General features: G+C 35.7%; 2 protein-coding genes across 6 annotated transcripts; one reads left to right on the forward strand and one right to left on the reverse strand.

Moving 5' to 3' along the window:
- Positions 1-44: 44 nt before the first annotated feature.
- ca12 (carbonic anhydrase XII) lies at positions 45-17,846 on the reverse strand. 5 transcript variants are annotated; one of them, XM_055042289.1, is made up of 12 exons: positions 17,596-17,846; positions 17,366-17,386; positions 13,053-13,232; positions 11,966-12,108; positions 9,716-9,811; positions 9,571-9,634; positions 8,541-8,698; positions 8,298-8,424; positions 5,360-5,383; positions 5,011-5,098; positions 2,934-2,982; positions 1,153-1,235 (listed from the first exon to the last, which is right to left on the reverse strand). In XM_055042289.1, exons 1-11 carry the CDS (start codon positions 17,657-17,659, stop codon positions 2,961-2,963), a joined length of 987 nt encoding a protein of 328 aa, XP_054898264.1. In that variant the 5' UTR covers positions 17,660-17,846; the 3' UTR covers positions 1,153-1,235; positions 2,934-2,960. The 5 variants fall into 5 exon arrangements, with proteins under 5 accessions (XP_054898255.1, XP_054898264.1, XP_054898248.1 ...); XM_055042280.1 differs by lacking the exon at positions 2,934-2,982 and having other exon boundaries at positions 45-1,235; XM_055042273.1 differs by lacking the exons at positions 1,153-1,235; positions 2,934-2,982; positions 5,011-5,098; positions 5,360-5,383 and adding an exon at positions 5,826-6,963.
- A 3,614-nt stretch (positions 17,847-21,460) lies between these two features.
- si:dkeyp-73b11.8 (BPTI/Kunitz domain-containing protein) lies at positions 21,461-25,478 on the forward strand. Its single transcript, XM_055033402.1, has 6 exons — positions 21,461-21,563; positions 22,532-22,723; positions 23,183-23,359; positions 23,466-23,510; positions 23,666-23,744; positions 24,643-25,478. Exons 1-6 carry the CDS (start codon positions 21,497-21,499, stop codon positions 24,719-24,721), a joined length of 639 nt encoding a protein of 212 aa, XP_054889377.1. The 5' UTR covers positions 21,461-21,496; the 3' UTR covers positions 24,722-25,478.
- The last annotated feature ends 804 nt before the right edge of the window (positions 25,479-26,282 follow it).

Consider the following 26,282-nt stretch of genomic DNA (forward strand, 5'->3'; position numbering starts at 1 on the left):
TGATTTGGAAAACAAATTCTCTAATAAAATTATTTGAAAACACGTTTAATATTTATTTATTTTTATTTGATTTAGACGAGTTATTTACACTTGGTGCAGACTCACAGAAAAATTCCACTTTAGACAACAACCACACAAATTTTGCAAGTAACAAATACATCTTGACACATGTCATGGCACATCATGAAAATACATATATGGCAACAGGATATTAGCAATGATATGTAGGGAAAAGCAGCAGCATGCAGAGAAAAATGCCGCTGTATCACCGCTGAATGATATTTTACCGAACATATCAGTGAACAATGCTTATTTTATAAACTTATTCCTTTATGTTACATCATCCTGTAATTTTGAGAAATACAGTTATATTAAACTGTGGGACATATGGTCTTGTAAAATGAATGCAGGCGTTTAACATGTTACCAGGGCTCAGACTATACAAGCTACAGAGAAGCTCTTTAATGAGCTAACAAGTTAGTCTCGTGATCGAACAGGGGTTAAAAGTCAACCCACATGAAGCCTGAAAACACAAAAGCCTTTTTTCACCCACAGCATTTTTCACAGGGAAGGATCTGTGTTTGTACGGAGCTGAGCACCCTTTTATTATAAAATCTGGAGAGCAATTCTAAGTACAGGGTTGGTGGAAATGTAGTGCAGCCCTTCCCTCTCAGACCATGTCTGCCGAATCCTGTCCCCTGTTTGTGCTGTGGTTAGGTTTTCCACCATGTTGGGACAGCCCTGTGGAATATGTTTTGATCTGACTTGACCTGAGATCCTCACCAGTTCAGGTCTGGCCCCTCTCCACTTGCCTCAAGCCTCTGCGTGGCACCTTCCTTCAAAAACCAGCCCTACAATGTCACAAAAATGTAGTGGGATTTGCTCGGACAGTTCTACATCTTCCTTTAGGGGGGAAGTCATGCAGTCTAAAAAAAATTCAGCATGGAGGCCAATCACAATCTTTCTGCCACGTTACTGCTAAGCAAAGCCTCACTGGGTCTTGAAGGAGAAGAAAGGAGCTTCCCACAATCCTGAATCTCCATGAAGACTTTATTATATGAAGTTGCATGCAGGCATGAATGTCTAAAATGAGCCAAAGGACAACTTTACTAAAACAAAATGGATGACAAAAGGAGACAATGAGGACCTTTGATGGGAGGTCCTATACTCTCGAGCCGTACTCGTCTCTGTCTCCGATGTTGTACACAACACTCTTGCTTTTATTCTGGTCAGATCTTTAAAATAAAATGAAAGAGAGATAAAAAGAAGATATGTTAATCTGCATAAATACATTAAAATTTTAGTTCTCACTTGGACTGTCTTTGATAGTCATCTGTGGTTCTGGTTATTTTACCCATCAAGATAATGTTTTATAGAATGCCTGTAACATGCATTGAATCCTCGAGGATGTATTTCCATTTTGTCGGTTTGTAAATTTTGTTCAATGTCATTTGATTTTACTTTTGAAATAAAATACTTAAAAATGTCAAAAAAAATATTTATGTTAGATGGTCTTACCCTTAAGCAAAATAAATAATCTTATTTTGCTTAAGGGTAAGGAATATCTCTATAAATCTAACTGGTTGACTATCCTCAGAGTGGATGTTCAAATAGAAGAGAGGTGAGAAAAGCCACCAAGAGACTTGCAACTTTGAAAGACTGAAACGTTTTCATCACTCAGGTTGGTAAGACTGCAAACTGGTAAAGAAAAGTTCATAACAGTAATTCACTGAATTGAAAAGAATGTTTGAGAGTCCAAGGTCAAGGTTTTTATGACTGGTGAGACAAAAATCTCTCAATGTAGAAATATTGTCAAATTCTAAAGGATTATCTGAGTCTGCAAGATAACTATGTCTCAAGGAGACATTTTTATTTAAACATTTCATGTCAATATCATTTTTCTGCTTGTGGAAAAACTTTTTTTTTTTAAAAGAAAGGGTTGCCACCAGAAAGAGCCTATGCGTTTTATGAGCATTGTGCATGAGCGACTACTTTGACAATGTTTCATGAAAAAAGCATCCAATCAGTTTTGGTGTGTCTCACTTCACGTCCTCACTTCAGGATGTTTTTGTTGGCACTTTGCTTATCAAGCCAGACATTACGATGTGCATACAAGTCAGTGAGGATTGATATGGTTGTAAAGGGAGGTATACTCTCAATTAATTAAGGTACGACTGATAAGTTGCACTATACTACAGTGTCCCAACAACAACGTGCCTATTAACTTGTCTTTCTGCAACATGTTTCACCAACTTTCCAAGTTTGACTAATTTATGGCCCCTTTACAAAAAAAAAAAAAAAAATGAAACACTACAATTTGGGACTATGATTGCTTCAGGACATTTATGTGTGTCTTCTTGTTGGAAAAGATGATAACAGGGGCTGAAGTCAAGGCACCCTTTCCACAGCTGAGCCATTATCCGAGGTAGTGACAGCGTCGTCAACTCATGCGAGATTTAACAGGCTGGATGGCTTGAGGGTGTGATGTGGCAATGACAGATGGTTTGTGCGACCAGCTGTCTGGCAGATTTAAGGTGAAAACACACTGGGACTTTTGCAGTGTAAAACTTCATTTATTATTTTCTTTTTTTACCATTACGGCACACATTAGTGCATTAAGACAGAACAAATCAGTGGACTTCAACCAAAGTTAATACCTTTTGTAGGTGATGCTTGAAAGTAGAACAAAACTGAGAATGGGTCATAAACCTGTGACGTATTGAAGCCTTGAGAAGGGGAAATGCAGATAATGGCTTCTTTTCAAATGTTTATAAGTCAACCAAACCATTGGAGGCTTGATTGGCAATGTAAGTGGCAGCTTAGAAAGGGGCTTGTTTGTTTAGTACAGAAGGTTTATAAAAATGTTTTGAGGAACAATTCATGGGGGAAAAACAAATCTAGTTTAAACATTATTGTTAGGCCAAGTTACTAACCAGCAAAGTTACTTTTAGGCTCCATATTCAGTTCCTGAAGCAGTCAGGTCTGAGGAACAGAAAATCCTGTTAGGGATCCAGAAGAGCAAACCCATGCTAGTTTCTGAGAAACTATCAAAACTCTGCAATTTTTATCAAAAATTAATTTTTATCTAGTCTGCGTTACTAGGTACCTACATAATGATATAATCACAGCACCAGAAATTATTTAATGAAGTAAGGCCTAAATATTCTGTTTTCAAGTTCTGTGTTGGATCGAGGAGGGAGTTCAAAACAGTTTTTAATATTTCTGCCACCTCTTCATTATAATAAGCTTTCATAAGTGACCTCAATATAGTCAGGATCAGGAATATCACAACTTATGATGGCTAATCTGTGACTTTACTGTACACGCCTAATAATAATATCAGAGTTCAAGATGCACAGAAATGCATGCTGTTGCACTCTGTGGGCACTGATTATGAAGGGTCGTATAATTTAGTGTAAACCTGGTATTTTTCAAATACAATACTAACATCACATTGACTCTGTAGACCTGACAAATTCTGAAAAGTTTCTCTGACCACCCTTTTAGGTACATTTTCCTTTCAGAGTGTAGACTTTTTCTAATCAGGACTTGACCCTCTTTTATATTTGGAGTTACATTGTTGTGTCAGAAAATGTAATGTAACATACAAAGCTTTTAGTAGAAACAGCTGTATAGCTCAGACACAGTACATCTTTGAATTTGAAAAACATTCTATTGTCTAATGAATATTTCTGTCTTGAAACAACCTGTGTTCAAGGATGTGAAATTGGTAAAAGAAATATGTAATAATCCTAAATGCATTCAACATATATATATATATAATATATATATATATATATATATATATATTATATATATTATATATATATATTATATATATATATTTATTTATTTTTTTTTTTTTTTCCACTGTGTTTTGCGTTAAAAAAATGTCAAAAGTTACAAAAGTTACAAAAGTTCTGTGGTGAATGAGCAAGCATCATAATTTGAAAACAAAAGCGTGTGATGTAAACGGCCAGACGCAGGGATGACGTAATTAGTGTGCACCCACTCAGGGCCCAGTTTAATGTATCGACTATAAACCTAGCTTAATCTGTCTTTACTGTTGCTGTTACCGGTGTATAAAAAACCCTTTACTTAAAATAAGAAAATGACACAGAGCATGGTGCCTCGGCAGGCTTATAATACCCTGGGAAACTGGAAAACCTGTTGAATCTGCTATAAAATGGCACTGTGTGCATGGAAAATACATTATTCCTCCTCGCCCCTTTAAATCTTAGCTTCTGCTGCCTCAAACCTAGTCAAAATTTCTACAATGTTCATTTTTCTTCTGTTATACTAGAAAGATATAGCATCATACTTTTTTATCTTTGAAAAAAGATACATCATTTACAATCTACAGATTGCAAATGATGTATTCTGGTCATATTTGTGTTGTTCTGAAACTTCTCTTTTAAATATATTTTTAGTTGTTGGTATAAACAACAACAATAATTTAATAATCAATTTTATTTGAAGGGAAATTTCTAAAATCTAAAGTGACCTTAGAGAGAAGAAAAAAAGTTAAATAGTTAAAAATAGCCAGCTTGAACGGGTGTGTTTTGAGCTGTGAGAAAGACAAAAATGTAATTTCCTGAAACTTCAAATTGTTACTAAATGCAAATACGGTTCAATGACCAGTCCCACAATTACAAATATTGTCCTTCTTATTTAAGTGGCGTCTATCTGTCGTGGGACTAGTGTCACAAATTAATTGTTAGAACGTCTACTTTGTGAAGACACATACAGTTTAAACTGCTTATGTGTTGATAAATTACCTATTTTATTGAAGGACTCCTCAGTCCTACGTTTTATAAGCTGTTTTTATACGTGGTCCATGTGACTCATCTCTAAAACGGCTCTTTGATGTTAAATTTAGATTTGCAGATTTCTTCAGAGCTCAAGATACACCAGCTCTGAACGACTTTGCAAAGGCTTATGTTTGTAATTGTTTTTAAGTGAACATGAAAAATGTTACCTTTGCAGCTTTGTTTTTTTCTCTTGACTTACCGTTTTTGCCTTAAGCGGCAGCATATTAGTGCGGCAATAAGAACAACTCCCAGAATGGAACAGCTCACCAATATGGGAACCAGTAAACCTGCAGAGTAGAGAGGAAGCAGAGTGGTTTATCTAAATCATGGTGTTATAGATTATTCTTTATGTGTTTACTTTCTGTCTACAGGTTAACATGGACAATTACTGCATTGACGGGGTCAGGGGTGAGTTCTGTCTTTCATGATGTATTCACAGTCTACACGAGAACCAATGTGTTACAAGTACAGGATTTTCTGTTAGTCACAATAATAGGATATTTCATTCAAAACATCATTTAAAAACCAAACATATAAAATCAACATACCAGTGTTTATCCAAAAAGAGTCATCTGAGTGCCAGAAAGAAAGAGAAAAGAAGCAATGGTAAAATACAAAAGAACAGACGCATAAATATCACAGAAAATTTGAAAATACTATCATTTATAACCATTGAGGTGCCATATTTATGTGTTTGTATAAGACAAAAAAAAATGTTGCTGCACAATCTTCCAATCAAGCTTCACTGCACATGGATGCATGTTACTACATGTCAATATGACAAAATTTGGGAAAGTTAAAAAAATATTTTGTTAAGGCACTGGATTTTGAGCAAGATATTTCACAACTATAAAAGTGATTTACTATGGATTCTGTATGTGCAACATTTGTTTAATTATTTGTACACAAAATATCTCCTTCTTTTTAAACTCAGATTGTGTTCATTCTGCTTTTTAAAATATAAATTCTCTGATTTAGAGATAAAGTGTGAAATGAGGGCACATATTTGCCATGTTTCATTCAAGTGAGGTGCTTTTATTGATAGTAGCATTTTGCTTTTATTCATAGTAGCATTTCACTCTTTGGCCTTTTTACTGCTTTAGAGTGTGTTAGAGAACACAAAGAAGACAACACTTCTACATACCGTCTTTACAAAGATAGCTGCAAAGTCATCAAACTGGGGAAACATTTCAGCTTCACAATTTCTCTACACATCCTATGTAAAATATGTCCTCATCTACTTTGAGGAGCTACCAATGATCCAAAAGTCAGCCAGAAATATGCTGTAAACCACATCTAAAAAAAACAAAATGACATTATCTACAAATCAATTATAGTCCTGAGTTCATTTGCATATAACCACGTACATATCTGAGAGTGCATAATTAACATTTATTAAATACACCATGTGAAGGCAGGTTTGGAGAAAAGAAAGCATCAAAAATAGTCTTTCATTGTTGTCAACTACAAAACTGATTTTGTGAGCTATGTCTGGAATCTCTCTAGTCTTCCCACTCCATTGGCAAAAGCCAAGGATGTGGATGGTGCTGCCTGAGAGGTTTCTGTGGAACAGCAGAGGAAAGGCCACCATGCTTTGTCCTTGGCCCTTCATGTTTAGGTGCCACGGAAGTCTTCTTATGATTCATAAAGGCTTTTGTCAGGGACCGGTCCAATTCCAAAGCCTCATCCGTTGGACGTCTGCAGAGAATGCGTCTAATGGTAGAGAGAGCTAAATCTGACTTACAGTCCAGATAGCTCTTGAGGTTGAGCTCTGGGTAAATTGTGTCTTTGAGAGCTTCAATCAACTCATTCCCCGTGTGGGACTGTTTGAGCTGATGCGAAACGCTCTGCTCCAGTGAAGTGTAGCAAAGCGTGTTTTCAGCCATTCCCAGCTTTCCCACATAGCAATTGGTTTGACTCTTCTTCCATAGAGATGGATTCTTAGTTTGTTGTTTTGGTTTGGCCAGTGTCACACTCTGTTGGGTCATGGGATCTTTTTTCTTGCCAGCTTGGAGTGTCTGTGAACCACTCGGTAGGAGCTGATACAGCCCTTCATCTGCCAAGTCTGCAAGGTCGCCAGCCAGCAGCTGCTGAACAACACGCTTCCTCATGAATGGAGGTGAAACTGTAAGAATACCATGCAGTCCTCTTCCTGCATCAGACACAGAGCCAGTATTATTAACACATCCCAGAATATTGGGTATTCCTCGCAATGATCTTGCCTTTTCAACTCTGCCATGCAACAGCTCAGAGTAGAGTGAGGGCCATCAGTTCTTAAAGGGCTTCTCAGGAATGTTGTTAGCAAAGGCTTTTAAAAAGTGCCAGCAAAACTGCCACAAAAAGTTCTGCTGAGAGAGAAACACCGAAAATGAGAAAAACACGCACATGCATACCCCACAATATGAAGCCAATTACCATAAAATGTGGTAAACCACACTGTAAATGCAAACATGGTATTCAATTGAAATTTGCTATCAACTGTCACTTTTAGTAAGTTTCTGGGAATTTGTGGTGGAAAAGTCTCCAACTCATTCTACTTGATCTGGATACATTTTTGTACATTTTTGATAATTGTGCTTTGACTCAATACTATTCATCCAAGTTGAGTTTTTTTTTCTGGTCTGGAGCCAGTAATTTATCTAATCTGACTCATGAAAAGAGACTAAGCCTGGCATTTCCATGAATAGTGTTGCATTCTCATAGCACAACATTGACACTGCTATTGATAATTCTGTGAAGCGGGAGAGCGGAGTGCTGCAGTGGCGCAGTAGTAAAGCACAACCCATGTATGGAGGCCTTAGTCCTCGACGTGGCTCTTATAGGCTCGAATCCCGACCTGATGACCTTTGCCATGTGATTTCCCCCTCTCTCATTATCCACTTTCCTGTCCATTTTCTCTAAATGCAGGCCACTATAGTGAATAAAATCTTAGTAAAACGAAATGGGAAAGAAGAAGGTCAAGGACTCATTTAAGAAATTTGGTTGAAGTGAACTTGAACAAGAAAGTAGTAAGTTGTTAGGTGTCATTATAATGGGGACTAAATTTATGTTAATCAAGTCAAAAAATCAAGTTAACGCATGACAAATAAATTGTTTTTTGTTAGTTGCACTACTTGATTTAGTGCTGCTTACTTAAAACAAATGAGGTTTTCTTACTAATTTTAAAGGCAATGAGTTTGAATTTTTTTTTTTAAGCCAGGTGAACTAATTAGATTTTACAGTGCAGGCAACCACATGGATGTTTCTCAGAGTGCCACTGATGACTTTTTCAAATGTCAATAACAAGACACAGTCTGCCTTCGTTAAAAGCACAAAAATAATAGGTAACATTGGAAGCGCAAAACACAGCCACAAGCAAGTACTGCCGCATGACTCAAAGTCAGAGCACAAAACACATTCAAAAGCAGTTTTTAAAGCATTCTAAAAGCAGTAAAATTTGTTTTTTCTCTCTTTTTTTAAGCAAAACCCATAAAAGCTCATATTAACCTTCCTTGAAAGAGACCAGGACAACACGGCTGTCGATGGGCTGTGGCTTCCTGAAGTTGTTATTCAGTGGGATAACCTCTGGGTCCTGGACACTGGAGGCAAATAGGGACGTTGCTAGAGCCAGATACTTAAAAAAAAAAAAAAAAAAGAAAAAAGAAATGGGTCAAACGTAAAAGTTATGAACATGCAGCATTAACACTTCAAAAATGTATCTTTAAAAAAATGGATTAACTGCAAAAGTACCTGTTGGTGAGAAATGGTGACATGATTTCGAAAAACTGTCCAAAGCACGCTTGGAAAACATGGAGGAGTCGTCAGTGACCCGTCGTATCGGTAAAATTCATCCAACCGAGCAGGGAGCAGTTCTCTAATGTTAAAACCAGGAACCTGCACTTTGAAATCTGAGAACAAGGAAGAACAGATATAAAGTAAAATCTAGTAAAAACTTTGCTTGACGATTTCTAATTTTTTCCCTTTTTGTTTTCATATTTATGTTACTGTTTATGCTTGTTTTGTGGTTTTTTTTTTGCAAAGAACTTGGCATTGTCAACCACCTCCATTCATCTGATTCCTTTGTCTAGCATGTAACAAATCTTGAACTGTTTGCTTGAACATGCCAATGAGGCAATGACAATAAATTCACTGCAATCCACAGCCACCAAATATCAATCAGGGCATTTTTGCATGTGCTGTAGTGAGAGTTGCCATTCATGGATAAGCTGCCAACAAATCTGTTGAAACTACTGGATTGGCATTTTCAGAAATCTCTGAGGATTGTTTCTGGCAGTTGCACTGGCTTAAGGAAGAATTAATACAATTCTGAAGAAAAAGGACAAAGTTTCAAACATACAGCTAGATATACCTTACAATATGAAAGTTTTAGTACCAGGAGCTTGCCTGTTTATTCACAGGATCCATTAACATAAAGAGCTGCAAACAGTATTTTACTGAATATATAAGTCAAATGAGCTCTTTATTGTTATGTACAAAGATGCTGAATAGCTTAAGGATAATTGAGTACAGAACACTTTATTTAATCATAAATGCTTGACTCCATGTCAATGTACACTTTTCCTGTGGATTTGTCATGTTAGCGTAACAGAAAAATACTGACACGAATGCACTGCACCGATAAACTAAGGGTGGGCATTGATACAGGATTCTGATATGGTTAAATTATTTAATGTGTAATATTAATAATAATATTAAGCAATATTAAAGGCTAGAAAAATAGTTAATCTTGTTTCTTTTAAAAAAAAAAGCTACTACTCACTTTTGTTTTTGGCACCATTGATAAACCTCATAATATGTTCATAGGCAGGATTGAAATCTCCAATCTATGGAGAAAAAGTTATTAGATGATTAAACTCTGCAAATAAAAATCAGCTTCACTTTTTAAAAAATCCACAAAGTCTCACCTTAATGAGGACACCCAGCACCGCCAAACCATCAGATTTGTCCATAGCAGTCTTAATGTCAGGGTACTTGTCCGAATTGTAATGTACTATATGCAGCTGTGGGAATAAGAAGATGATAAAAGAAAATGTCAACATTTTCAAAAGAAGCGACAAAACAATACAAAGAAAGCGAAGCATGCGTTGTTGCTTTTCACTATATAGAGGAACTTCATGCTTAATCTATGTAAAGTGCAATTAAAAAAAGCCTTTTCATTGTAAATGTATGCTTTATAAGGCAAATATTACAGGCCCCTTTTTCTGTTAAGAACATCCCTGCCACTAATTACCTTTCATTATAGATTTGGTTGAATCTGCAAGAGGGGGCCAAGTTTAATTGGCCAGGCTTAAAAGCAGACCCTGATAATTGGTCATTTGCTGAGGCATATCTGTGAACAAATCGAGCTCAAATACAAAGACTACATTCATAGCATATTACGACACAACAACCAGACTATGAAGATTATCATTCACACTTATACAAAGTAGGCTTGCCAGTTTCTTTAAAATCTTAATTTTAATGGTAAGCAATTTAAAATATTTAAAATTATCCACTGTGAAACCATTAAATGTTTATTAACGTGCTCATTTTATTAATCAAATGTTAAAATTAAAAATTTGAAGGTCAAAGGCAATAAACAGATGCTTAATTTGTTTGTGCTTTTGGACGGTTCTGTTTAAAACTGACAAAAGAGAACAGATTTAGCACTTGACACTAGTGTTCAGTCAACCAAATCAACTAGGAATGCAACTAGAACATAGTTTTTCCTTTTCCAAAATTTTGTCATGTTTGTGGTACTGACAATGAAAATGTAGATTCCATTCTCATATGGAGCATAAGCAAATGCCAGTCAGAAAGAAGTCACGGTTGTAATGATTTCCGGGCAGTTTGAACACAAAGTATACCTCGCCATTGAGGGCAAATTTAATGATAATGTGTTTGCAGACTAAGGTATGCATTTTCACTGTTTCTGGGAAATGATTCTTTTCTCCTCATTTCACCCCATAAAAAGGACCTTTCATCATGGAATTGTGGTCCTGAAGCTTGGAGAGTCTTCAAAGAAATATATGTCATTAAGCTAAAGTCAAACCTCAGCACCAGTGGGACACTGGGCAGCACAAATGGGCTGTAAATGGACTTCTATCTGGTTTTAGAGCAAAAGACGCAATGGACCACAATATGCGACTCTTACTGTCAGGAAACTGCAACATATGCAAAACAGAGTTTCTTCAGAATGAGCTGCATCAACAATATATTGTGTCATCATTTTTGATGTCAGTGCCAATCAAAAGGACTTCCTTCATTTTTGTCATGAAGCATCAAATCAGAAGAGAGATGTCATCTCAAGTAGCAGATAAATGAGGGTCATTTATGTGAACATTATGTATGGTTTTATTACACTGACATGTCTTAGTTATCCCTGTTCTGTTTGAGATCTCCCTGTAAGTGTAGTTAATATTTACATTGTGTTACAAATGTATAAACTAGTTCGCTGTTTGACATGTAAACTCTACAAATGAAAGTCATACATGTCCTAAGATTTGTACTTTTTTTAAGTTGAAGGGACTCTAGTCAGCAAAGAAAAAGAATGTAAAAAATGGTACAGTGGTTGATGCTATAATCAAGAAATGTAATGGCCTTGTTGGATCACGCAGTCATTTTTGTCTCTGAGTGAATAAAATAATTTGAAAATTGCTTTATTTATCTACTCAGGTTGCCTTTATACAATGGTACATTTTGTTTGATTATTCTAAGTATCCAAGTGCAATGACAAAGCAAAAAACTGAATAAATCTATAAGATTGAAAACACTTTCTCACGCCACTGTACATTGAGCTCTACCACTTCTGCTAAGAGGAGATGTCAAACATCTTCTCTGAATTATACCTGAAACTTGTTGGCTACAAAAAAGTAAAAAAACTAAAAAAGAGCATATTCAAGGCACAACCAACTGCGAGAGACTGAAATAATTAATTGTATGTGTATGTAGCTTGTGTGAGGAATTAATAACGTTTTGTGAATTAGAGAAAATTTGCACTAAATTCAAACTTCCACACCTGACTTTTGTTATTACAATTCCATCAAGTTGATTTGATTAAAAGAATGACATTAATAGAACCTTCCTGGAAATGTAAATAGATTAGTAGAACTGAGATCCTTTTATATTCCATCTTGTAAAAGAACACAGAGAAAGAGGAACTGTGGTCAATTTACCTCTGCTGCAAACTGCTTGCTGTCCACCAAGTGTTCAGATCCTGTAGGCCTATGGGAGGAGCCCCAGTGGAAATGCAGCTGGGCTGCAGTGAATTGATTTGGCAAGCCAGAGACATACATTGTCGGGGGCAACGACAGTTGCACTGCAAATCAATTAAAATCAACAACAAAGATTCACTTTTGAATTACAACAATTTGGAAGCATTCATTTGAACCTCATCTAAAGTGAGGAAGTTAGGTCGGCCTTGATCTGAGACCTCAAGGTCAAGGACACTGCATCGAACACAGTTAATGTTGAAGTGATTCAACACGTTCACGCGTGTGTCATGACTGCTTACGCATGACGAACCTTCGTCAGCTCTTTTCAAACACACGTCACACCAGCATGCCACTCAGCTGGTGGTGTGAAGGTCCATCATATATGCAAACACAAGCATTTGTCTGCTCTTTGCATTTTGTAACCTGTTTTTTTTTTTTTTTTAAAGTACTCTTACAGAGATTTCTCATGTTGAATCATCACTGTGACCCAGAAGACGTTGCATGCAGGTTAAGCCCAACTGTCACTAAAATTCCCAATGAAATTCCTGACGGATTATGTCAAACATCTATTAAACCAGACCTACAAAAACCTGCCTAATCCACCACACAAGAATAACTGTGTGACTGCAGTGTGTCCTGATTGTAAGCAATTACATTTGAGATACTGTTAAAAATAGAGACCGCACATAAAACTTATGCAAGTTCTGTGGTCTAAAATAAAAGTCATAACTGAGGAACACCCTTGGCATGAATTTTCTTGGCCTGTCTTTCTATGGACAAAATGACAGCTCAGATAATAAGACAGTGATTACAGAAAATTGCTGAGGCAGATTTGGAAGGATGATCCTCCCTTCGTTTTCTTTGTGTTGACCCAGAAATTAGCTCTCCACATTTATATGTGACCATGTCTAATAAATACCTTGTTTACTTAATCACTTTTGATTTAAAGAGATTCTGCATCTCAAACCAAACAAAAATATTTGTCTATCTTCATTCAAAGTTGTTCCTGTCACCTACTTTTTTGTGCTTTCTGCAGATTTATACTTACAGGAGTGTCCATCGTTTCTAAGAGAGAGTTGTTCCGTCGATGACAGTTTGTAGTTTCGCACCTCAATCGGACGTAGAGCAGGACTGAACCTCAGTAGGTCTGACGTGATGTCTATTGGTGACTGGAAAGGACTGGCACAGTAAGGGTATTTGTTACTCCAGTAATCCTGTCCTGTCTGTCCTGTAACGACACCAGTAAAACACGATGAAGGTATTCATCTGCAGCTTGCAAATCACACATGACAAAAAAAGCACATATCAGCACATATTTAAAGGACCGGTACTAAGCTTTGTATTCCATATGACGTTTTCACTGTGACTTTAATTCCTCTTATCAGTTTTTGTATGTTTTTAATACATTTTCAGTTTAAAGATTTTAAATGTGTGGGGAAAAAAGACTGTGTAAATCAAAATAAGTACGTTTGTTTAATGTTCAAGGTTTCATAAACCATTGAGTGAGTTGTTATAGGTGTTAGAGGTATTCTAGAAAAACTCTGCTGGTGTGTGCAGGATTTACAAGAGTACGTTGAACTTTTTCATCTTTTGCCACATTACATAATCGTCAGTGTACTTTATTAGGATTTTATCTGACAAACCAAAACAAAGTAATGCATGGGTCTAAATCCTAGAACCCTGACAGGGGCCTGGAACTGCAAATTAGGCTTCAGCTGGAGAGCCTGCAGACAGGACGATGGTTTCTATTAATTATAACATTGTTTTATGTCTTGTGCCTGCTCAAATGAATTTGAAGAAAAAAACATAGTTGTAATGTGGTTTCCTTTTTTTCTATTAAAGACAGAAATGTGTAGCATGCATTTGTATTCAAGTCCCTGTTACTCGGATCCCTTTTTCCCTAAGAAAAGAAAAGAAAAAAAAAAACTCTTGTGTAAATTGCCAACAGAAACCATCTTGTTTGTAAATTGAGCCAACATTGTGTGTTTTCAAGAAGAAATCACACAGGAATGAATCATGCAGCTTTATGAAGACTTCACAGATTTGGAGGAGAACATTAGTAAACAAACATCACCATGAAAAGAAAATAAGATGGGGCAGAGATAAAGATATGGAGAATTTTAAAACAAGTTATAGGTTAAAAAAATGTTGAGCTCCAAAAAAATACTCTTATACTGACTGACCAGGTGAGGAGCACATTAATCACAGATGCATCAAAGAGGCCCATGGTTTCTCTGGAAGAGCTGCAGAGATCTAGAGCTTAGGTGCAAGACTATCTTGAGAACGACTCTTTATGTTCCTATGGCACAAAACTGGAATTTATAGAAGGAAGGCAAAATGAGCTATTGATGGATGAAAGCCTAAATCAGCTCTGTTTTCAGTTTGCCACAAGCTGTGTAGAGAGCACAGTATGGAAATTTCAGAGCTATATGATAAATAAATGATAAATAGGGTGTACTTGTTAATTGGTTTATCTAGTCCAAAGGACTCCAAAGCGCTTTACATTCAGGCATATACACACATTCAGATAGCGTGGTGGAGTGTAGCCTTGGCTGCCATGCACCACCAGCAGGCAAGGCAGATGAAGTGTGTTGCTTCATCTGCTACTAAGACAGACAGAGCAGGGGTTTGAACTGGCAACCCACCAGCTACTGAATACATTCCTACCACAGCCGCTCCTTTGCAGACAAAGTGGTAAAAAAAAAAAAAAAAAAAACATTTATAAGTGCCATTCCCATAGTGATACACAGTTGTGTTCCATTGTTTTTCTGCACAAACAGTAAAAGTGGTCAAAGTTGATGGGAATCCCGATGCAGCCAAATACAAGGCAATCCTGGAAGAAAACCTTAAATTGGCTGCATAAAAGGTTAATGCAGAGGCAGAAGTTCTCCTTCAAGAAGGAAACAATCAGCCAGAGCTCCACTGGAATGATTTAAATCAACACATATTCTTAAGGTAATGGTTCTCAGACAGCTGCTGCTCAGATGCTTTCCATTCACACTGATGACGTTTGAGCTCTTTGGAAGCAAAAGAGACTCACAAAAGTCAATAGCTGTACAAAGCTGATAGACATATCCCAACAGACCTGAAGCTGTAATTGCAGTAAATGGTGGTTCTATTAAGTACTGAAACACAGGGGACAACTCTGTCTTCATCTAATAAGTGGTTTCCATTAACCACAAGATCCCAAACATAACCACATTTTTCTAGTCTTGCACTTTTACAAAGTGACCTCAGCTGCATGGTCATGTCTCTTTGCGATGTGTCTGCAAAATAAATTAGTCACAGTAACATTGACCTTCAAAATAAAGCTTACATTTTTCAAAACAATCCTGTAGCTATTCAAGTTAAAGCACCAATCATGATAAAAGACGACAGTTTGGGATGAATTTGATCAGTGATATGAAAAGCACTGAAAACACCCCCGCTGAATGTTTGGCATTAAATCATTGCCCATCAGGAATTAATTTGATATTTTAGCATTGAGCAGATGCCAGGCAACCATGGTGAATAATGAATGCCGCAGCATTAAGCTGCTGCCTATGAGACATTCAGATAAATGTGCATCATGAATGCCAAAGAGTTTCGTTCAATGCCCAAAGTTCAACTGAGGAAAATCCACCAACACTAAGTGAAAAAATGCAGACTTATGTCTATAATTATTCACTCTTCACCTCATTTGTGCTTTAATTTGAGACAGACTGTCCTTTAGCTCAATCTGATGGTCCTGTGGCAGTGTCTGCTTGATCATATGTGCTAGTGGGTAATTTCCTGAATACAGTCTTTTCTGTGCAGACGGAGCCATAAATTAAAAGGGTTAGAAATTTTTTTGGAGTAATCTATTCAGAACAGCCATGATTAATGTCACAAATTGAAATATACTGTTTGTCCTTTGCTAGAGGGTGATGTCTTGAAGTTGGGATAAATTGCATGACTCAGCAGGGGACATGACAACAGAAAGTTCTACCAGCCTTAACAAATGACTCGACTACCATGACAAGAAGCCTCTCAGGGCTCTGGATGTGAAGTGGAGATGAAATGTAGTAGCAGCAGTCTGAAAATGTGGGATTTTTTTTTTTTTATGTTAATGTGATTTAATGAACTAGTTCCATAAGATATTACCAGACATTTTTAAAACTACTTGAATTTATTTAAACTGTATTTTTTTATTTTAATAAACACCAGATAAAATAGAAAACAAAGTGTTTGCTAACAATGGGTTTTGCAATGTCTTTTAAGTACAAATGAAAACTTAAACTTTGCCTCAAAAAAGAAACGATTTGGCTCACTGAGCGAAACTGTATTCAGTGAAGGATTTGGATGCTTGTAATTTGGTTTTCTGTAAAATCCACTCCCTGATTGCAAAAGATTGTTTATGTGCAGTGATATAGAGACAAGGTCATGACGTGACCACAGTTTATGTAACAGAGCGTCATGGGTCAAGAAGTTTTCAGACCTTAGGGCATGACACAAAGGCAAGTCAACCACTAATGCAATGTTGTGAATGCAGAGTTTGTAAAAGAACCCTACAATAACATGAGGTGACAACTCATGTTATTGAGGTAGTTGTCTTGGCCAGTGCCAGAGGACCACAGAAGGTTTTATTTTTCTTACCATACGACACTGCATTTAATACTTCCAGTGGTTCAACCAAAACAGGAACACCCTTTTCAAATAATATGCCACGTGAAACCATATTCTGATACTCAGCTCAATCATCTTCATGCTTAAAACAAAAGCGTTGCAAAAGTTAAAGCTATTTTATTTGCATTTTAGTACTAATTTATGCAGCAGACGGACGACCTGTCCAGGGTGACCCCAACTCTCGCCCTGGACGTTAGCTGAAGATAGGCACCAGCACCTCTCGACCCCACTGGGGACAAGGGTGTAAGAAAATGGATGGATGGATGGATGAATGAATTCTAATTTACTTTGTGGCTTAAATCCACAGAATCAAAAATATTTTAATATTATTTCTTTGTGTTATAAACTTGTGATAATATTATTTATCTTATGTTGATATTCACTTCCAAAAATAATATCAGTAAGAAAATATTTTGGACAAATTTATTTTAAAATTGAATGTAGAACCAAGTGGAAAGAAAATGAATAATAGTCATGTATTTCTCCAGAAAAAAAGGAACGGGCTACATATTTATGCCTCTGTTTCTATTTTTGAGAAATGAGGGACTTGGTGTGCCATTATCAGTTTTCAATATAGCAATACATAATTCATTTTGGATGTAGACTAAAAATAAATAGTTCCTAAAATGTCTCATTTTTATATATAAAAACACTACAGTATTGTAGTTCATGCAATTTATTGTAAAAAAAAAAAAATCCTAGAAAATACAGACTTACCACTATACGTCCATTCAGCACCTGAAATGGACAGAAAATAAACGAATAAAATTGTTGTTAAAAATACTTAGAAGCGGTAACTTTTAACACTGATAACTGATAGGAATGTCAATAATAACAATGTTTGACAGAAAAAAGCAACCATGTGTCATCTCATACGTGAAGCAGATGTATCAATGTGTATGTATAAGGACACTGGAAATGCTCAGTTTTTGTAGCCCAGACCTTACCGCGAAGGAAGCTGAGGGACGTCAGCAGCAGGAGGATGCAGGCGATGAAACTCAAAATGCGCATCTTGACACACAGCTCCGGAGCACTCGTCTCCAAAACGCTCTTTTATACCCATGCTGTTGACATAAACTGACGTCAGAGCATCAACCAGCTCGGTGGTAAGAGTCATCTAGGGCACCGGAGGGTGACAGCCATGCAGCGGCTCCTTTAGGTCTCCACTTCATTCTGGATCTGAAGTCGCGCGGCAGGAACGCTGAGCGCCGCGCGCTGAGTCCTGTCAAGTGAAGCGCGAGCGCTCCACGCTGCAGCAACCTGTTGGCGTTATTACGTCCAGACACATGTTTACATTCAGAGTATTAAAGTTTATTTTAATTTTAAAGAGTGCACCAATGTCTCTTCTTTGGACTGCAACATTTTCTTGCAGATTGCTAATTTGTTCTACATAGATATTGAATACAGATTGTATGATACAATAAATAAATATCGATGATGCATTCTGTGGCACTTTCTATTTTATGATAAAAAGTAATGTCTAGACTTGTGGATGTCTAGACATTTGGACAAAATTAACAGTAAATGTTGGATTATTGGAACTTTTATGATGTTGGTTTTGATATGTCATTCAAGCATAAAGTGACGTTCAGTAACATCCCCGCTTACATTTTGCTGCAAGAAAGATCATGAAGTGTAGCTTGTGATTTTATTCTTTGAACCTTTTACATTTTTGTCTTGTTAAAACTACACATTTTCTGTCATAAATTAACATTAAAGCAGAGCATAATTGTTATGTAGAGATAAATTAGGAGAAAAAAAATTGCGAAGATACTACTTGTTACTGAATCAACATTTTGACACCTGGTGCATGGCTACAAGGCCATTCACATTGATCTGAGAAAAAGTTTAGACAACTTATCAGGCACAGATTGAGCTATTTTCTCAACACTTGTTTGTCAACAACTATCTTCACTGATAATATTAATGTGTCAAATATTATCTGACTTCAAATAACAAAGCTGTTTTGGAGAACAGAGTAAGATGTTGGATCACCATATTTTCTTTACCACAGACGTTATTCTGTTTTATGAAACGTATCTTTGTGACGTTGGGTACAGATATAAGGGACGTGCAGCGAACAGAACTGGAAAAGAGATCAGTTCTTCTGTTTATTCAACTGTTTATTCAAAAACAGTTTTGAATAAATTGCCAATGGAGAGAAATAGTTTTTGTAGTCTTATATCCTCATATTAAACAAACACACTGAGTTTTTCTTCTTAACTCAACTGCTGCATGATAGTTGGAACACATTAAATGATAATTATTGTTGTACATTGCAATAATTGTGTAATTTTCCTCTGTTCTTTCTTTTCTACCATCACACGAGATCTAAACCTCTCCTTGAGATTTTTTGCATCTTAATCATTAGGATCTTGGACCAATAAAAGTCTATAAAAGTTCATCTAGGTAGCCAATCAGCAAAGATTAAAGGAATGGCACCTGAAATTGTAGTTGGACAACCTCATGCAACTGGAGCGAGGATAAAGTGTTTAGAGTAAAGTAGATTTATGTGTTAGAATGGCCAATATTCTACACTTTAATTCAAGGGAGGATCAAAGCAAGACTTGGAAACCAATAGTCACATGCTTGCCAACCTGATTAAGCAGGAGCTGTTTTTGGACAAATTAACAAAGACTTCAGTCTTCAGATGTGCAAAGCTTAATTCAAAAATACTTTATTGATCCCAAAGGGAAATTAAATAAGTTGGTATAGAAATATACACCAAAGGATTGTAACTACATTAAAAACTTAGTGAAGGAAGTATTGATTCACGAGGGTTTATACAAATGCAAGCTTCACTTTCCAAATTGTTATTTATCAGACAGTTGTTGTAAAACCACAAGTCCTTTTACAACAACTTTATAGCAGTCCTTTTGCATTAGTCACATAAAATCAAAATAAAAAGCTTTGCACTTCGAGGTGTTAATGCAACAAAAAAGTATAAAAAAATGAAGAGAAATTACTACTTACGCAAAGTAAGTATTCAGATGTGTGCACATCTGAATACTTTTTAATTTGTCTTTATTTGTTTTTGCTTTTCATGATTTTGTGTTTTCTGAGGTTTTGATTTTCCTTGTCAAAGTCAGTCTCTGCTATCTTTTGTGGATGTGATATAACTAAGATTTTGATTTGTGGACTTACTCTTGATTCAGTATCTTTGCCACCACAGTTGGTAAAGTCTGTTCTTTAATTTATTTTTATCCTAGCTAAAGGCCCACATCACAACCCTATGTGATTCAGTCTTGAAACTGTGGTAAATCAAGGACAAGGAACTTGAATGTACAATATTCTTCATCATGTCATCTTTCACTGTGTCAAACCACAAAAGGACACTAGAAGCTAACATTTCTTCAGGGCAGATAAGTTCAGATGTAGATAGAGCACATCCCACAAACACCCCCAAAAAACAAAGAAAAAAAACAGACTGTTGAGTTATACACCTGTGCATTGATTTATTACTGTCCCCTTAAGACACCATTACATTAAACAATGAGATTATTCTGTCTGAGTCTGACTGTTACAATCTGTACATGTCAGTTTTGGAAAGAAAATGTTTAAATAAACTTCCCTTGGTGGAAATTGACAAAAAACAAGTGGCATACAAATTTCTGGCTTTTTTTGTTATTATCATTATAAAAGGGAGTAGGTCTCTGGTACTGAGGTGGGTTAAACATTGATTATGTTTTATTACCCCTGCAGAAACTTTTTCACACAAAAACTCTCCAGAATTGCTAAGTAGGATTTAACTCAAATTAATCTCATTTGCAGTTCACTTTGTCATCATACACACTTTTGAAAACTTGTCCTGGGAAGTAGGCCATGGAAAAAACTTCACAAATGATCTGTAATTCTATGCCAAACACAATCACTGCAAACTCTTTCATCTACAGAAGTTAGGGAGGAAATGTGAATTGTTTTTTTTTCAATGAGAAAGAATGCATGAGAACCTGTTCAACAAATACAGAGGAATCTCTACTCCAGCCATGATGAGAATATTTACACATACATGCATATTTGTGGGAAATTATTGATTTACCATGGCACAGTTCATTTTTGGAGGTGGATGGATTTTTAATTTATTCAGGCATCAACAATATACAAAAAATAAAATAAAATAACATCATGGACTACTGGCTCTAACTTCTCTCTGAGAAGTTATAAAAGGCAGAAAAGTTAGTTAGAAGAGGCAAGTGAACATGACATGTTCATTTGTCATCTCATTGTTTTCACAACTTTTAATATATTAATTCATGCCTAAGGGAAACAGAAAGTCATTGATTACTAATTCAAAAATTAAAGAGGTAAACTTCTAATCTTTCCTAACACAAGTAAAAACTTGAAGAGAGACTTTACTAAATCTCTAGAAGATATGAAAAAGCTGACAGAAGTAGTTAATGAACATAACTACCTTTTAAAGTTTGAATTGTATTTCTAGTTGTATGTACGTGGAAGTACTTAGCTGTGTGTACCGATTTTATTTCCTTCTTTGCAGTAATTATGGACAATTTAGTGAGTTACTAAATTCAAAAAGGACTAAAATTCAGGATGGGTAGATCTCCATGTTCATCCTGAGAAATGCATAAATATGAACTGACATACAGTAACAAGGCCTCAGTTCACTTTTATTGCAATATGAATCTTAGCACGTCTATCTATGCCCAAATATCACAATCTACAAACTTTTTTATGACAGTACAACAGTTTCAGACAGAAACTCCCCGGCAACTTCCGTTTTGATTATCATTAGCACAATACATGTCCAAAGGTCAATAATGAGCACCCATTACCATCGTAGTTTATATCCCTCAGTCACTCCAGGAAAGACAGCACAAAGACAGCAGCAAAATGAAGAAACTTCTGCTTTTAGGAATTGTTTTGTCAGCACTTCACACCAGCAACTCACAAAAACAAGGTATGGCTGCATTTTTTCTTTTTAGTTTTTTTTTTCTTAAAGTGAAAGTTAATTTAAAGATAATCAACAATACATGTCGTAGAGTTAAAGCTAGCTTTCTATAATCTGGGCCACCACGTAGGCGTATGTGTTTTTGAAAGAGTTTGGAACTGGTTTCTAAATTCAGTCTGATTTATGTTGTTTGCTTGAGTTGAATAAGCTAATTTCAACGACACTGTAATCTCTGAGGTACGACTTCACCTTGCAACTTAGGTGTTAATTTTTCTGACACATGGGAAGACTGAAACGGTAGACATGGACTAACAGAACAAAACAAGTCAGTTCAGCAAAAATCTGTTGAATTTACAGGTAAAAACTAAACATTACCCTTTAAATAGCTATTACTACATTATCATTGTACCTTTGTGTCATGTTCATGTTATTACTTGAAGCTCAAATTATAGTATTTTATGATTGTTTATTTTGCTGAAAATGTTATATATATATTCTCCTGCTTGTGTTTAGCTGACCAGACGTTTCCTACCGTTGTAATTCAAAACCTTTACACATGAATCACCTTTCTCCTGCACCTGAATCTAAGCTGAGCTGAAACTAACCTGCATCTTCAAATTAGAACCCAATTTGTCTCAATTTTCCAGAATTTAAGCATTGATTTTCATTTTTGTTGAAGTAAAAGTGTCAATGGCATAGATACTGTGCCCAAATTAAAATTACTTCTGTAAAAAGGAACTGCTTGAAACTCACTTCTTTTCTGTGAAGCCCATAAAGAGCAACATGGCTGAAAAATAAATGACACTTTTTATTGCTGTTGTAAAACAGGGAGGGGGACTCTGGTGATCATGTTAGTTAAACATTAATTATAGATTTACAAAAAGGTCCTGTTTAAGCATGGATTATTCTGAAAAAAAAGGACATGACTGTTTTGAAAATAAAATTATCCTTAAACTTATCTTTTTGTCATTCAACAGAATTCTGCAGCCTGCCCAGTGATCCAGGTCAAGGCTTAACTTTCACGTTTTCTGTGTTTTACAAACCTGAAGAAGACAAGTGCTTGCCTTTCTTCTACCAAGGCCAGGGAGGAAATGCCAACCGTTTCCAAAGTGAAAGAGAGTGCATGAGAAATTGTTCAGTCAATTCAGAGAAGTTGTACCCAATGGACGGTGAGAATATATATTTTTTTGAAAAGCAAAATAAAAATAACTTGATTAAAAAGTTTATTTTATTTTCACCACTTCTCAGCTGTAAATATGAATCATGGAAAATATAACTGCTGAACATCCTTCATGCCGTTGGTGGACTTTGGAGTAAGAACTCACTGATAACAGTTTAATGGCCTAAAGAACCATGACAAAAAAAAAAAAAACTCAGCCTTTTTGAATGGAAAATACAAAAGAAATGCCTCTCAACAATATTCCAGAGGACAATTATTTTTCCTGTTAACAGAAAAAATTAGGGAGTTTTTTAAATGTAATACCAGGAGGCCACTGTTCTCTACAATTTGTAGCATTTATGCGCCACCAAGTGGTGAAAATCTAAGACAGAAAGATACACATTGGACAGACAGGCAGGCAGTCAGACAGACAGATTATCTTGAAATGAGCTGTGTCTTCTCTTAACAGAAACTGAAGCTTGTCATTTTAAATACGCAACTGGAGGGTGTAATAGTAAACTCGTCAGATACTACTATGACTCCATTCATGACAAATGCAAAAAGTTCCTTTGGAGTGGATGCTTTGGAAATGGAAACAGATTCTTTGACTTCTACAGCTGCAATAGGACCTGTGTTGGCATTCATGGTGAGCTAAAAACTATCTCAAGATGTTTATTTGTGTGTTTTCTTTCTTTCTTTTTTTATTTTTTTATTTTCAGCAACATGCTAATGTTGATCCATCTGATTCTTAGATGAAGGGGATGAGCCTGAGGAGGATGAACCGGACACTCCTATTAGTAAGTGGAGAAGGGGACAAATGTCTTTAGTGACTGAATAAATGCTTATTTGCCCTTATTCAAAAAATTTTATTGATTGCCAAATTGAAGATTCTATCAATATTTTCAGTAATTTACATTTTACAGACTAGTTTAACAGCTGCCTTTTCCAACAGCCATCATCTTTGCGGTTCTGCTTTCCATTGTCATTTTTGCTGTCTTATTAACTGTGATTCTTCTCGTGGTGAAGTCAAAGTAAGTCTGCTTTTTGTTCTCCTCTTTCATATTCTGGTACATTTTCTGATGGTCTGACAAAAAGTATGGCATACTTGAGAATTGAATGTAAAATAATAACTATTTTGAAATTATTTTTTTTCCAAATCAAATCTGAAAACTGAGGTGTGGTTTTCTATCAGTCCTAATTAATCTGATACCTCTAAAACTCTCTTTGCAGTAAATTGCCCAAAGAAGTCCTCATGATTAGTCAATGTGAACCCACCTGTGTTTATTTAACATAGCTGTGAACACAGGGAACCTGTAAAGATCAAGAAGCACACCTTGTGTAGCGGGAAAACAAAATTGCACATTCTCCTTGACTTAGCATCCCCACTTTGATACGTAGCAGTGTCCTGGTGTGGAAATGTATTTATTAGGGAAAAATAACCTGATGGGGAGAAGGATGGATTTAAATATACACCAATCCTGCAAAATCTTGAGATGGAAGAGGAGGTCTAGTAGAGGTGCAGTAAAGGAAAAACCTTAACATATGGTACAGCCATAGAACACGCATGGCCGAAATCTGAGAATCTGCAGGAATAATTGAAAATTCTTTTGCAAGGACACTGTCTAATTTTGACTGAGGTTGAGCTATTTCGCATAGAGAACTGGGTAAAAATATTAATCTCTGCAGAAAGGCTTGATTCAGAACGCTTATTCAAAAGGGGCTAGATATGCATACCATGCTTTTTTCACCTTTATATATATAATATATAATTCATTCAATAAAACATATGCAATTTTCCTTCCTTTTCACAATGATGTGCTTCTGTTTCTAATTTAGAAATTTTTTACAAAATAGGTTAATGTTTGTGTTATGAAAATATTTGATAGTCAATTTTTTGCCTGGATTTCATTATTTATTGCACTTTTGTAGGAAAAAACACCAAAAGAAGAAAGCCAAGGAGGCGCAGACCGATACACCTCTTCAGGGAAGTGGGATAGAAATGACATAGGAATGCTCCTCTTCTCCAAACACTTTCTTTTCACCTGGTTGCCATTAAGAACTAAGTTTTGTGTCCTAAATCCAGATGCATATTTTTTTTCTGTCCCTGAGAACTACACTCTACATTCCATTAAAATGAAGCATTTTTTTTTTTTTTTACATTAGAACCGTTTAATTTAGGTTACATGCTAAGAGATTTTTTTTTTTTACTTTTCAAAGATTTAACCAATGTTTTCAACTTTTGAATCTAGAGATTTAAAATGTAATTAAATTAAAATATTTGTAAGTTTAAAATCACAAATAAATAATTAGAAATCATCTACATATTTAAAAAAAATATGTTGTTTGAAAACCTCACTTTTTAAGATATCTTGTTTTATTTTTGTCTAAAATAAAGCCCCTTTTACAGTTAGCAACTGTAAAACATAGAAATAAAAGCAACCCTACAGATAAGGACGACATCCTCTAAAATACTACATTTTACTCATATGTTTGCAGGTGTTTGGATATAAAAATGCATTGTGATTTTGCAGAATGTGCTGTATGTTCCACCAAAATGTCTGGATGAGAACTCAGTTAAACTCTTAATTTTTAAGTCTATAGCTGTGAACATTCAACAAATGTCATTATTATTTTGTTCAAATCAATATTCATTTTATTTACTAAATTCCATTCTGGATATTTTTGGGTGCTTTATATACTTTTTACATTGTAGTGGGATTTAATAAGGTAAAGTTTTAATCTTCAATAAATGTAATTTTTATGTTTGTGTTTTTATCAGTTTCTTCAGCATTACTGTTAAAAATCTTCTTTTGTGACTATTAAAATACAAAGCAACAAAGTTCTGCAATGCATTTACTAACCATGACATTATGACCAGAAGAAAGGCAAATGTGAATCTTTTTTGTGTAATGTTCTGAATTGTTCATTCTAAAATTGGGCACTTGTTTAGATAGTTTATTATCACTTAATCTAGTTTATTATAAATATTTTCAAAATTTATGTTGATTTCAAAAAAAGCACATTCAGGAATAAAACAGTTTTCTTAAGACAAAACACTTCATTGGGGTTGAAGTTGTGTTAGAGCTGTAGAACATAACACAAAATTTAATGAGTCATTTTAATATCAGGTTTTTCTTTTAGGCTGTTGGAGCCATATGGTCTTAAACAGCCTCCGAGAAAAAGTCAGAATTGAAACCAAATATAAAAAAAAAAAAAATTCTCACTGTTTGAACTTAAATCAGACCAAATTTCTATAGTTTTACATTAGTTAGAAATACCAAAATTATTTCCATTTGTTAAATGTCGGACAAACTTAGTGAGAACATTTTTAAGAAATGTTTTGTGGCACTTTCTTTGAATTCAGAAGTTTACGTGCATTTGGCCAGTGTCAGGGATATTTGTCTTTTTAACTCTATTATTTGGGTCAGACCTTTCCGGCTTCCTTCCACAAACCCTCTGGTAGGTCAGCTTTTGAGTTTGGCTCTGGTTGTTTCTGACCCAGGAGTGCTGTGTTTCTGCAGACCATTGGAGGGATTCAGAGGAGGTTTATTTTTTTATTTTTTCCCCCA

The sequence above is a fragment of the Poeciliopsis prolifica genome, unplaced genomic scaffold, assembly GCF_027474105.1.
Source record: "Poeciliopsis prolifica strain line A6 unplaced genomic scaffold, Auburn_PproV2 SCAFFOLD001, whole genome shotgun sequence".
In the NCBI taxonomy this organism is placed as follows: Eukaryota; Metazoa; Chordata; class Actinopteri; order Cyprinodontiformes; family Poeciliidae; genus Poeciliopsis; species Poeciliopsis prolifica.

Coding starts and splice junctions, on each gene's coding strand:
- ca12 (XM_055042273.1), bottom strand. CDS start 17,659: ATGCGCATTTTGAGTTTCATCGCCTGCATCCTCCTGCTGCTGACGTCC. Junction 17,387..17,595: donor GTCCCTCAGCTTCCTTCGCG/GTAAGGTCTGGG, acceptor TGTCCATTTCAG/GTGCTGAATGGACGTATAGT. Junction 6,964..8,297: donor CCTGGTCTCTTTCAAGGAAG/GTTAATATGAGC, acceptor TGTCTGATGCAG/GAAGAGGACTGCATGGTATT.
- si:dkeyp-73b11.8 (XM_055033402.1), top strand. CDS start 21,497: ATGAAGAAACTTCTGCTTTTAGGAATTGTTTTGTCAGCACTTCACACC. Junction 22,724..23,182: donor GAAGTTGTACCCAATGGACG/GTGAGAATATAT, acceptor TTCTCTTAACAG/AAACTGAAGCTTGTCATTTT. Junction 23,360..23,465: donor GACCTGTGTTGGCATTCATG/GTGAGCTAAAAA, acceptor TCTGATTCTTAG/ATGAAGGGGATGAGCCTGAG.